The sequence below is a fragment of the Lepisosteus platostomus genome, chromosome 20, assembly GCF_059453375.1.
Source record: "Lepisosteus platostomus isolate fLepPlt1 chromosome 20, fLepPlt1.hap1, whole genome shotgun sequence".
NCBI lineage: Eukaryota > Metazoa > Chordata > Actinopteri > Semionotiformes > Lepisosteidae > Lepisosteus > Lepisosteus platostomus.
Window position 1 is genome coordinate 17,641,175 of NC_142630.1, and position 12,808 is coordinate 17,653,982.

The window sequence follows — 12,808 nt, forward strand, 5'->3', positions numbered from 1 at the left end:
TATCAATGCAAGCAATCGGGAGCTGCTCATACAAGCTGCGTCTTACCCTCATACCTGAGCACAGTGTGGAGTGGAGGCACAGACAGGAGTTAGGGTCCTGTTCTGCAGGATAGTGTACATTAGCATGTTTCTCTCTCCAGCCTTTACTGTGTGTTACTCTTCTTGACTTACTGTATATGTGTGAATTTATATTACTGTATATGGACATTTTTCTGAAAAGGAGTTGACTTTTTGGTACAGTATATATCTTAACTGTTCCCACTTCTGATCATTGTCACGTTGAATTTTATTTTATTCACAAGGTTTTCTGTTGCTTGTGTCCCAAAATAGTCTTGTCTGGTCTTTCTCTGTTATTAAACAAACAAAACCAAACGTCCTTCTTGTGCCTTTCAACATTTTACTGTATGTGGTAGAGTTATTTCTGAATGCTATAGTAACCAGTCTTTGGGGATTCACACAGGATAGTTTTGCTTCTGTCTCTGGTTTTGATATCTCCTCCTCCCCCTAATCCAATCTGTATAAACAAGGCACATTTTCAGTGAAATGACTCTTACATTGATAGGCCAGGACATTTCCCATCAGAAAACAGAAAAAACGACAATATGAGATTTTTCAGATCTGAGAATAATCTGAGAAACAAATCACTGCACTTGCACTGTCATCGGGGAAGAGAGCGCTGTACAAATCGTGAGTTTTGTTTCTTTGTTTTCCTGTCAGGAAAACAAATATTTTTTTTTACAGTGAGAGAATTCAGGGACCGCTCATTCACTAGTAGTCACTTGCTGCCCCAGATTTGTGGCACTTTCTCTCTGAGGTGGACAAAGCTTAGGGCTGCGCTCCCCAAACACTGTCCTCAGGGTCCCCACCTTTGAAACTGTGAGCCCATACTGAGAAAGTGCCGAATGCCTCCTGTGGTTTGTAACATTTGCAGAATGTTCTGATGGCTCTTGGCTGGCCAGAGCTCTGTCTGACTGTGGGGCTGGTTGTGAATCCGAGCTAGGGTGTACTGTGGGCTTGGTATGCGGGGTTCTCAGAGGGACAAGCTCCTATCTCCCCACACAACTCTGTAATCGCTCCTTAAACCAGCTGGTCTGAAATGCCCATTTGCGTATTCCTAGTAGTCAGTCCAGGTTTTAAGAACAGTTCATAAAAGCTAAGAAGACAGTATTAAATGGCAGTTTCAATATTATTGCTGTAAAACACGTTGAATGTGTCAATTTCAAGTGCTGTTTGCCTTTCAAGTGTCTATGTGTTTTGCTTGCTGGAGATCCCAGACTGGTTTGTCACCTATATGCTCTCACTGGTAATACGATATGAAGAGGTGTTTCGCCTTGCACTGTTCGCTCTTCAGAAACGGCCGTCCAGGGTTGACATGTTGATATGGCAAAAGGGCTCATGTTTCGAGCCTAGTGAGTATTTTAAGTGGCAACAGGATGTTCACAGTTAAGAATAAACATAACTTTTGCAGGGACAGAACGCTCATGCCTGCACTGCAGTGCAGACCATTGCCTGTGTCTCCAAACCTATGAAACACTTGGTGGGTTTATTTTCCAGGTGCTTTGAATAATGTGCAGTTGTATCATTACACAGCCTCACCTTCTCTGAAAGCATGCTCAGGCATGGCAGTGGGTAAGAGAGGCAGCTCAGTCTCTTCGGATGTTATCAGTTTCTGTTCACAGAGCAGTTATAACTCCACAGTGATCACAGTGGCCTTGCCTTAAAGAATTCAAGGTTTTATCACCCAGCCTGTCAAACACCTCAGGGGTAAAATCAACAGCTCTGAACTGCCTCTGTGCTAGGTTATTTTGGCCTATTTTGTTTTACTCCAAGCAAACTGGCTGCCAAGGGCAGAGTGGACATACCCTGGGACAACACACTGCGTGGGACACAAGAGACGAGGGGATCCTTTATAAGATCAGATTTATAAAATCAGATGTTTCTTCTGAACGTCAGCAACCAATCAGCTGCACCTACCACTGACTTACACTGATGGTGTTTTTTCCTCAAACTGCTTGTCTGACTTTTTTTGAAGTTGTATGTTATTTTACTTCTGGTTGTTGCTGCTGCTGTTCTGTGTTTGATTTTGGTGATTCATTTAATGTCTTTGTATTGGAGCGCACATGCAAATAAGTATTGTACTTGTGCGTATGACAATAAACTTAACTAAACTTTCTACAGTTGTACATGCCATGGCTCTTTAAGGTGAGCTCTCTGCACTATGGCAGCATATGAAGATTGATAATCAACTTTTCTAGTAAAAGTCAAAAGAAATGCCCTTATTATTTTTGTATTGACTGCCTGGCAGTTTCCAGAGACAGAATTAAAATTTAATTTCCTCCCCTCTTCTCCCTAAATAACATTACCAACAAACGAGAAAAGCCTCTGAAACATAAAACTGAGAGCGCCTGGCAGCGATGTGAGCTCTGTTTGTTTTTGCTGTTGCCAGAGTTGTGCCGTCTTGAAAATCCTGAGCACAGATAGGGCATCTGACAGAGAAAAAGGTCGCTGCTGGGCTGCTCTGGTCATCAAAGAAAAATCTGCTCTAAATCCAAACTCACTTCAGAGGTGAGAAAATTCAATTACATATTTCCTACAGCATAAACAAGTAAAAATTACTTTACAGCTGCTGTCTAGATGTGGCAGTATAAGGCACTGTATTTATGTATGACTTTATGGGCTGTTAAGTTGGAGAGAGATTTCCATCCTTTTCTAATTGGATCCAGGGCTAATTAAAATATATATCTATATTACATCAGACATAGTAGGTCAGAGTTGGCTGGTGATTGCTGCTTGTGTGTGCCATACATACAGGGAGAATAGGCCATGGTGAAGATACCCCTAGACCTGGGGGAGAGGAGAGAACCCAGGCTGGTCAGCTGCCCAGGCTGATCAGAGCTCTGAGGTCCTGGGCACATCGCGGTGCTGTCTGGAGGCTGAGGAAGAAACCCCTAGAGATGGGACAGCTCAGGCAGCCCAGAAACATCAATAAGTGATCTCTGCATCTCCGACAGCCAGTCGCAGAGGGAGGAAGGGGTACAGTCCAGCTCCTCATAGTTTCCCTCAGCACATAGTGATATAGTTTACAATGAAGGAAACACAAGACTGAAGAGATTATTGGATGGTAATAGGTCTTTTGTCTGTTGTCTTGCACCATCCTGATGTAAAAGCTGAACTGCTGATTTATACAGGCCAGACAGGTGGGTGGAGAGCTGCTCATATGGAATTAGGATCTCTTTCAACATTCTTTCAGACAGGAAATCCCTAATAACCCTTTTATGTTTTTTTCAGAGACCGGCATCTCAAGTCCTGTTGTTCCTGTTTGTCTTCAGCTGTTTCCTTGTTGACAGATATGATTCTCTGTATATTGATGGAGCTTTAATGATGAAGTATTAGCCTGTTTTGTGTTGCAGCAAGGAAATACTAAGGGCCAAAATGTTACACTTCACTGTACAGAGCTGAGAATTCCTGTGCTTACTTAAAGCCCATGTACAGACAATTTGAAGACAGGAGTAGAATTCCCTTTTCATTGATATTGACTCAATGGTGTTTATACCTTGATTGATTATACTATAGACATTTATTTTTATTATATTCTCCCAAAATAATACGATTGCTGTTTTGTTAATGGTCATTCCACACAAAATGCCAACTGTAGTCAGTGTTATTTGGTCCCCACCACCTGAGACAGTGAGCTGGGTTAAACTTGGGATTGCAGAGACTCTTAGCAATTTGGAAAAAAAAAACATTATCTTCATTATAATTATATTTCTATATAATACGTTAAGAGGCATTAGAAAATACAAGACACGAGTACTGAAACCAAAAGCATTTATTGCAGATAACGCCTCTCATCATATAACCTATCCCATTGCAGCAGGTGTTTTTTTATGGATTAGATCTGAGATTCACTTTGGCCCCAGTGTGCTAGTGTCCCATGGTGAAATTTCTGTATTTTTGCAGCTCTGCAATTGTTTTGCCAGGATCACACAATGTTTTTATTTTGCTTTGCGTGGTTTGTTATGGCCTTTTTCTTGGTTTACCTCTGAAGGTTTTACCATCCCTGTACTTTGGTTGACTACACTCCACCATGCTTTTTTTGTGGGATACAACAGCAGACGTTTACATGACACCTGCGCTGTGCAATTGACATGCACTTAAAGGGCTGTTGACCTGAGTGCCAGCTAGCAACATGAGACAGAGCTGGTTGTTCTCCAGCTGCTGCAGAAATGTTCTCAGCACATGTGTGCTGGGTTACGCTGTTCTGTTAAGATTCCCAGTTGAGGCTATAGGCATGCTGACTCAGGCAGGGTTTTAGTGTGACAATTAAGGTGCAGGAGGACAAGGGAGAACCCCTTGTCCTCCCTTCACATAGGCAGTGCCTCCGATGTCTTTGTTAGCACCCTTTAATCATGCATAATGCACTGAGTTACTTCGCTAAAGAGGCTGCCACTGCTGCTCTGATAAATGACCTTGGTCACTCAGTTGTAGTGAAAGATTTTCTCTTTTTTTATTGCACTCCCTTGATGTTAAACAGGATGTCTCTATGGATACAGGAATAAACAGAAGATAACAAGCCTTCAGCCTTTAAAGCACATTTCAGTATAGAGGACGCAGGCAGGCGCAGAGCAGAGAGAGTTTGTGCAGCCCAGCTGTAGGAGCTTTGCAGAGGTAAGAGAAGCTGCCTGCTTGGCTGCAGCAGTCCCTTTTTCTCTAGTTTGGCTTTGACCAGACACATGCATGTGCTCAATGAGGCTCACTGCATGATCGTTCTGCAAAGTGCAATTCTTTTTTCTTCTTTTGTAATCAAGAAAGGTGAGCAATTTGTGTTCCGGATTTGCAGGATGACTTGATGAGCTGTGCATCTATAAATATGAAACATGGGAACTGTCGTTTCTTTTCGAAGATTGTAAGGCAGCAGCTTTAAATATTGTTGTTTACATTCTCATGGTTTTGCCAAAAGAAGTGTGATTGAGAAGACGAAATTGGGCAATTGTTGTTTGTTATTTTTTGGAGGTCTGGGGTATAGATTTTAAAGGCAATAAATTACTCTTGTGTCTTTATTTTTTTGGTATGATTTTGGGAATTGTCAGAATTTGTTGAATTTTTTAAAATAATATTTAAAAATATTATACTTTTTTATTTGAAAAATATTAAAAACAGGACTTACTGGTTTTTAGGTATTACTCTATGATGTTTGTATAAATGCTAGGAATGTTTATGCAACTAAACTTCATTTCATAAAATGTTCTATATCTGATACAATTTAGTGTTAATCCTACTTTCCCAGTCCTGATATATTTCTGAGCCAAGAAAATAGCTACTGTATATGAAGATTTTGATAAACTCAAACAATATCAGCAGCAACAGAACTGTGTGTTTTGGTAAACTATATGAAAATAATAATTCATCATAGTTTAAATGACAAATTAAAGTCCCTTTTGATCTTCAATTGTTTTTCATGTCTTTGTTTTGCTTACATGATGTGTTATCATTGATTACCAACTGGACTCAAACAACAGCAAAATATTTTTTGCTTGATTTTCTAAATCTTTCTTGTGGTTCTACTGGGAGGCTCCCTCTGCTCCACAGAGAGGATTAAACAGATATTGGTTGTTACATATTGAAAATATACCGAAGCTCTCCATTATGAAAAATACTGAATTTTAAATAGTTTGACCGGCCATAAAAAGTGCACTGTATATGTTACCATGATTATTTTTATTTTTATATGTTTTCTACTCCAATTCACAAAGTGGTGAGGGTATCTTGTAAACATCTGTATGGATGTTTTTTCATCTGAAATGTTATTAAGAGTTTGTGCTCAATTGTGGAATTTTGGAGTTAAATTAGAATTGTGTTTTGTATAAGAAGGCTGGCAGGGTGAACTATGCGAAGACTTATGCTCCAGAATATATGTGCAGTGCAGGTGCTGGTGGCAACTACCACTCCACTACTACTCCACTTGAGATTATCCAGGTTATTTTGGATAAAATAAATACTACTCCACTACCACTCTGCTGCCACTGCACTACCACTCCACTACTAGCCCACTGCCATTCCACTACCAGTCTACTACTACTCCACTGACACTCCACAACTACTCCACTACTAGTCCACTACCACTCCACTGCTACTCCACTACCACTTCACTATTACTCCACTGACACTCTGCTGCCACTGCACTGCCACTCCACTAAATGTCTACTACTACTCCACTGACACTCCACAACTGCTCCACTGCCACTCCACTACTCCACTGATACCACACAACTACTCCACTAGCACTGCACTACTACTCCACTACCAGTCTACTACTACTCCATTACCAGCCCTCCTAACCCTGTAACTTGCAGTGGGAATGTCAGTTTTTCACTGATATATTCTGGGCAGACATATAACACCATAGGAACAGAAATGTTCGAGTGCTGGAGCATAAAAAATGACATTCACAAAAGAACATTATAAGAAGAAGATAGATAGATAAGACTTTATTGATCCCGAAGGGAAATTGATGTGCATGGATTCTTACTCCTCACAACAATCTGCTGTATTCCTGGAGGAAATCTAAATTTAATCTTCCACGTAGATCGCCATGATGCCATGAAAAATGAGATGAATGAGAATTGTGTAATGGGCCACACTGTGAACTTGAACCTGCAGACAGAACCTTGCACCACGTTACACGTTACGGAAGCCCAGACCCCCCCCCTCCAATACAAATTTACTGAACAGAATGACGAATGAACAAATCCCATTTAAGATCCATAATAAAATATTCAAATATAATTTGAATACTGAATAGAAGATTTTACACAGGCCCCAGAATGTGTAAATGAGGGTTAACAAACATTAAATTGATGTGCAAGCTAATACAGTGCCTTACAAACAATTTCCCCTTTCAATGATGTTCCATTTTGTTGAATTACAAAAAATGCCTACACAGTTTTTTAAAGTGAATATTTTAGTTAAAACTTGAATGCTCATACAGAACTCTTTAATGGGTGAAAGCAAAATCTACAAAACTAAAACATGTTACTTGCATAAGTATTCACCTTCTTTGCTGTGGCAACCCTACATTAGTTCAGGTGTGTAGAATCATTGTGACCAGTCACACAACTAGCTGGAATGACATCTGTCTGTGTACAATATTAATATACCGTACAACTGTTCCAAATAATCTAATTCTGTATAAATGTAATAAGACTGATGAGCAGGTTCTTTATTCTGCACCAAAATATTTCAAATGTTTACATGTTCTTTCCTTACTAATTCGTATGTTTTCCTTGAAAGGCAAGCAATTTGAATAGCAAGCAATTTGCGGCTTCACAGCAGAGTGCTGAAACAAACCACATTATTGCTCTATTTCTACTTTTTTGGATAGAAGAGAAAAAGTCCCTAATGTTCTAAGGCAAAATTACATTGATAATGGTGATCTTTGCTTTTCTTTCTTTTATGTGCTTTAAGTTAAAAAAAATCTGAGTTCCCTGGTGACCTGGGATAGGTGTGGAACTGATTTGGAGTAGATTTCCTCAGGGTTAAGCAGAAAAGACCATCAGCGCTGCCTTCATATAACACTACATGCTACAAAGTTGCCTTTTCCTATGCAGAATTTACTTCTAACATTTTACCTGTTGTAAGCTTTCCTTCGGTTCACTGATGCATGTTTGAAATAAAGAGTAGGATTAAATATTATTCATATGTTGGCCCACCAGGTAGATACATATGTTCTGACCAAACTATCCCAAACTATCCTATTCTCCTCCCCACATGTCTGGATGGTGCCCGGGCTGGGTACCATCTGAGTTGGATGCTGCATCACTGCCATGGATCCAAGAGGGACATTGAGGAAATTCTCTGAGTAATTCTTCTCAGAGATAATTTGCTGTTGATAATCAGTCTTCTCTGACATCTCAAGGCACAGGTCCTTATGAAACCGTCTTAGCAATGTCCTCATTGTCTAGAGGGATTCTTTGGATTCTACTGGAGCTCTCAACATGAGAGATAAAAAGAGATTCCAGAGAAAAGGCAAACCCTTAACCTTATCTGATTATACACAAATACAGGTATCCTGCTCCCCGGTCCCAAGATTCATCACTGCACATCCCTCAATCCTCTCCAACATCACTTTTTGCAGCTTCTCCTTGGATCCATTGGCCTTATCCTCATGGCCAAAATGTTGTTCCCTCACCCATGTGAGCCAACACCATTTCCATGATTGCCTCTCACTATGTCACTGTATGTTACATACAGTTTCTCTCAAGATGCTGGGTATTTTCCTCATTTTTCCTTTTTGTGATGTGGAGCAGAGACCCTTGTCATGTGCAGTATTCCAGATGTGGTAGTAATTATTCTAAATGACTGCCTTGTGTTTCAGAGTCAACTCAGGATGGCTGAAAGCACGGACATGGCCCTGCTGCAGGAGGCCTTCAGGAAATTCGCCATTCATGGGGATACCAAGGCCACAGGCAAGGAGATGAATGGCAAGAACTGGGCCAAGCTGTGCAAGGACTGCAAAATCATCGATGGCAAACACGTCACCAGCACAGATGTCGATATCGTCTTCACCAAAGTGAAGTAAGTCTGGTGCTGGGATACGGACAGCAGTGAGCATCAGGATCAAGCAGTTTTTACAATGTTTCAAGGAAGCCCGGTATACATTACTTCCAAAGGATAATCACGCTGTGACACTTACAGTAGGTATAGATCATAACCTCAAAATAAAACCATCCATACGATTATATCATGAAGGAGTCTCTTTTGTAATAATTTACTGATATTGTTGCAGATTAATGTAGGAGTTGTACCTAACACCATGGTCTTATTTCCACGGTGTGCTTTAATCCATTATTGTTGAAGGAATTTTTTTCACTTTTTGCTGCTGTGTTAAGTGGGATCAAGGCATGAGGAGTTGTTGCGTCCTCTTTTGAACTGGTAGGGCAAAGACAGCCCGGGTCATCACCTATGACGAGTTCCACAAAGCCCTGGAAGAGTTGGCCCCCAAGAAGTTCAAAGGTCAGAGCAACGAGGAGGCACTGAAGTCCGTCTATAAACTGATCGAGGGCAAGGAGCCAGCCAATGTGGGGGTGACGGTGAGTTGGCAGGTTTCTCAGGGAAGGGTGGAGATCATTGCATTAGTAGCAAGTGTTATCCACTTGTGTTTCTTGGTGCCCTCTCTCTTCTTCTGTACTCATTGATATTTGTTCCCCAATGTCTCCTCACTGTACCAGTTGAGAGCTTGTTGTACTTGACATACCGTGAGTGAGCTGCCTGACTGCTCTCTCTACACTCACTGAGAGTTCATGGCTTGGAACTGCCACATGCTTCAACGAAACAACAGCTTGACACAGATTTCAATGCATTTTACTCCTAAAATGAGGTTCTGTTGTAGGAAAGAGATAATTACAGTATATCTAAAGAAAGCAACACTGAAATATAATTATTGTAATAATGTGACTTGTTTTCTGGATTTAATAAATCAATGAATAACAATCAAGATTATTTGAACTGTGTGTTAGTGTGGCAGAAGCTCTTCCATTAATATTCAAGTGTTCTGGAGTCGATTATTCTACACAGTACGATCAGTTTCTAATGAAATGTGCACATGGAAGAATCAGCCTCAGTTCCTCAGGGCCCCTCTTTCATACTTCCTTACTTGCCTTGAATATGAAAACAGACTTCACTGGGTAGGTGCTAAAATCCAGACTTTCAGACAGTTATTTTTCTTAGTGCTCTACTGACTAAATGAGATCATTATTTGGAAATAAGTGGTGCTAAGGTCTCTGTAAACTGAAAACAGTGTGGAAATGAACAAGTATAAACCTACATTAACCTAATTGTGGTCATGAAATTTGGTGCTACACACAGCAGTAATCTTCACCAGCAAAACCATCTGTACCTCAGCAGGAGGGTCAGTTTACTAGATTGCTGAAGGAGCCAGAGGATCTATGCTCCCACCACAGACAGTGCTGTCTCTTCCCGGCTAACTGTTGGCACAGTGTGTGACACCAATACTAACAAAGGGCTTCTTCACTATGACCATATGAATTGTTGCTCTTTCAAAGTTTCACTATTTAAACATGCTCTACAAACTTTCCTAATTGTTGTTTCACATTTTATTGTGTAACAGCTAACTAGGAGAGTTCAGATGAGGATTGGGATGAGCTCAGAACTGCATTCTTAGTGTTTAGAATATTTTGGTATTCTGACAGGTGTAAGGAACACCTTAAGCAAAACCTTTTCTTTATTTAATCTAAATCCAGTGCTTAAGTTTTTAAGTGGAACAAGTGTTCAGTAACAGAGACTTTCATGTCATTTGCAAAGGTCATAAAAGGCGCTATGCTCTTAATCCAGTCACAATGCAATGAAATACTGTAGACAACGTGACATTAAAGATGAGTGGAAATAAAATATAGACTGACAAGTACGACTGATGTTAACAGGAGGGTGGCACTCTTGATACTCTGAGTGGGACATTTCAGTTTGTACACATCAGTATACAGTATATTCTCAATACAGAACATTGTCAAGAATAAACTATAGAATTATAAATCCATTTCCAATCACATTTCAACACAACATATGTGACAAGATGATGGTGCATTTACTTCTGCTTAATGAGTCCTTGAATTCGTTCGCCTCTGCAGTTTGAGTTTTCTCCGGATGCAGTGGGACATGCCAAGACGCTTGTTGATTTCACTTCATACCGCTTTCTGCCATTGTAAAATGATGATTATTAAAACAAAGCATGATTAAATAATGTACATTTGCTATTATAAAGAAGGAACAGGAGACAAAGGCTTAAACAAAAGTTTTTTTTAAAGAGGTTTCAAGGACATGTGTTTATTACTGGGGGTTAAGCTCTTCAGTATTTTGCAGCTGTTGTTAAGTATTTTCTAAAATGAGATTCCAGCAGATCAGAAACAGCTGTTGTAATAAACACCTCTCATATACAGAGCTTCATTGAGTGTTCTGTAGGGCTTGGATATACCAGCAAACACAGAATCTGCAAAGGCCCGGAAACACAGGCTCTCACTCTACAGGACCAGACAGAGCTCTATGTCCTGAAGTGTTTTGTGTGAAGCTTTCTGCCTCTGTTTTTCCTTTCAGTTCATTGGTATAAAATAAACCAAAAAATTGACAAAACTAATCATTTAAAAAAGGAATATTTGGCACAGGCTGGGATTTGCTTCGAGCTCAGCATAAGTTCCGTAATTGCAGGGAGGAAATTCTGGATGGTTTTATGTCAAGCAGTTAGAGGTGTCTGCCTTCTGTCTTCCTCTTTGTGCCTGTCTCTCTGTCAGTATGGTTTAGGATTGTTAGCTGATGCTCTTCCTTGTGTAGCCATATGGTGATGTCGCTCCTCTAGGGTTCTGGCTGTGTAGGGTGGGCTCAACCCCACCACCTCCATCAGAGCCTTGGAGTTTCACCTCAGATTAGAACAATGTCAGCAGCACAGCTGTGCAAGGTGGTTTCCTTGTTTCCCAGTGTGTTAAGGCTTGGCAGCAGACCTCCATTGTTTTTCCTAACTCCCCTTGGACATGTTTCTCATGATGGCTCTCACACCCTGGTTTGGTGTGTCTTCAATTCAAGAAGAGGTTTTTCTTGAGCTCTTTGAATATGATACAAACATTGCAGTTTGTGCTATTGTTTGCAAGTTTGCAAATAATTGCTGCAGATATACAATATGGCAGGAGGTAAGTGAAACTTAGCTAAATAAGTAAGGGTAGTAAATGTTTTTTTTAGCCATTTTTTATAAGCACACCTCTTTCAAGTCTATTGCACCCTCATAACCCCCAGGTCAGTTATAGTTAGGGTGTACTGTTCAATGAACTAATTAGCTAATCTCTGTACCTGTGAATGCAGGTGAGCAAGCAGGTGATCATACTTCTGTCCCCAGGACAGGTGCCTGGTGTGACGGCTGGTTCTCTTGTAATTAGAGCCAGGAGAACAGAGAGCAGGCAGCCCTCTGGGAAAGCCTGAGATAAAAGGTGCTCTTTTAAAATAAACAGAGAGTCACGACAGCCCACCTCTCCGATGTTCCTCCAGAAAACGACAAAGACAGGCGCCGTGGACAGGCTGACAGACACTTCGAAGTACACGGGCTCCCACAAGGAGCGCTTCGACGAGAGTGGAAAGGGAAAGGGCAAGAGCGGCCGTGAGGACCTGGTGGAGAAAACGGGCTACGTGGGCGCGTACAAGAACGCAGGCACCTTCGACGAGAAGACCAAGGCCAAGTAGACCGAGCAGAGCCCAGTAACACCTCCTCGCAGGGGCAAAGCATTACTCTCTGTGTTGTCATGACAGCTCTCTTATGGACGTTTACTGTGGTGAATCTGGCATGTCTCAGTTTTCCCCGTGGTGCATTTGCTGTGCTCCATCGTGATTTCTCCCCGCAAGGTCACTCTTCACCATCCCTGCTGCAATTCACTTGACTCCTGCTTCTCTGAGCTGCATCTCAGTAAACTCTGATAAGAGGGCAGAGTATTTTCTGGATATGTCTTAAGAGATTTTTATTGTACTGGGATGCACATTGATTTTTAACAAAATATTCTGCCTTCATAAAGCTTTCTTACATTTGTGTATTCTAACGCATTTTTTCTTTCAAGCTTTACATTATATTTTTGTAACATGGGTGGTAAAAGAGTACTGGAACTGGAACAAATAAAATATCAATAAAATGAACCTGTTATTAAAGGTAAAGACTTTTGTAGAAATAGCAATATTTTCATTTAATTTACCATTTATATATACAGTAGAAGTCTTTAAATTAAATTTGTGGAGGCAGTCAAAGAATTAGATGATTCAGAAA

General features: G+C 40.7%; 1 protein-coding gene across 2 annotated transcripts; it reads left to right on the forward strand.

Annotated features, from left to right (window-relative positions):
- Positions 1-4,407: 4,407 nt before the first annotated feature.
- On the forward strand, positions 4,408-12,699 carry tppp3 (tubulin polymerization-promoting protein family member 3). 2 transcript variants are annotated; one of them, XM_088614419.1, is made up of 4 exons: positions 4,408-4,668; positions 8,375-8,574; positions 8,936-9,089; positions 12,046-12,699. In XM_088614419.1, the coding sequence occupies exons 2-4, from the start codon at positions 8,387-8,389 to the stop codon at positions 12,235-12,237; spliced, it is 534 nt and encodes a 177-aa protein (XP_088470545.1). In that variant the 5' UTR covers positions 4,408-4,668; positions 8,375-8,386; the 3' UTR covers positions 12,238-12,699. The 2 variants fall into 2 exon arrangements, with proteins under 2 accessions (XP_088470545.1, XP_088470546.1); XM_088614420.1 differs by lacking the exon at positions 4,408-4,668 and adding an exon at positions 4,675-4,812.
- Positions 12,700-12,808: the final 109 nt, after the last annotated feature.

Excerpts from the sequence above, each read along its gene's own strand:
- tppp3 (XM_088614419.1), top strand. The coding sequence starts at position 8,387 with ATGGCTGAAAGCACGGACATGGCCCTGCTGCAGGAGGCCTTCAGGAAA. Across the intron at positions 8,575-8,935 it reads ATCGTCTTCACCAAAGTGAA|GGCAAAGACAGCCCGGGTCA; the intron begins GTAAGTCTGGTG and ends TTGAACTGGTAG. Across the intron at positions 9,090-12,045 it reads CAGCCAATGTGGGGGTGACG|AAAACGACAAAGACAGGCGC; the intron begins GTGAGTTGGCAG and ends ATGTTCCTCCAG.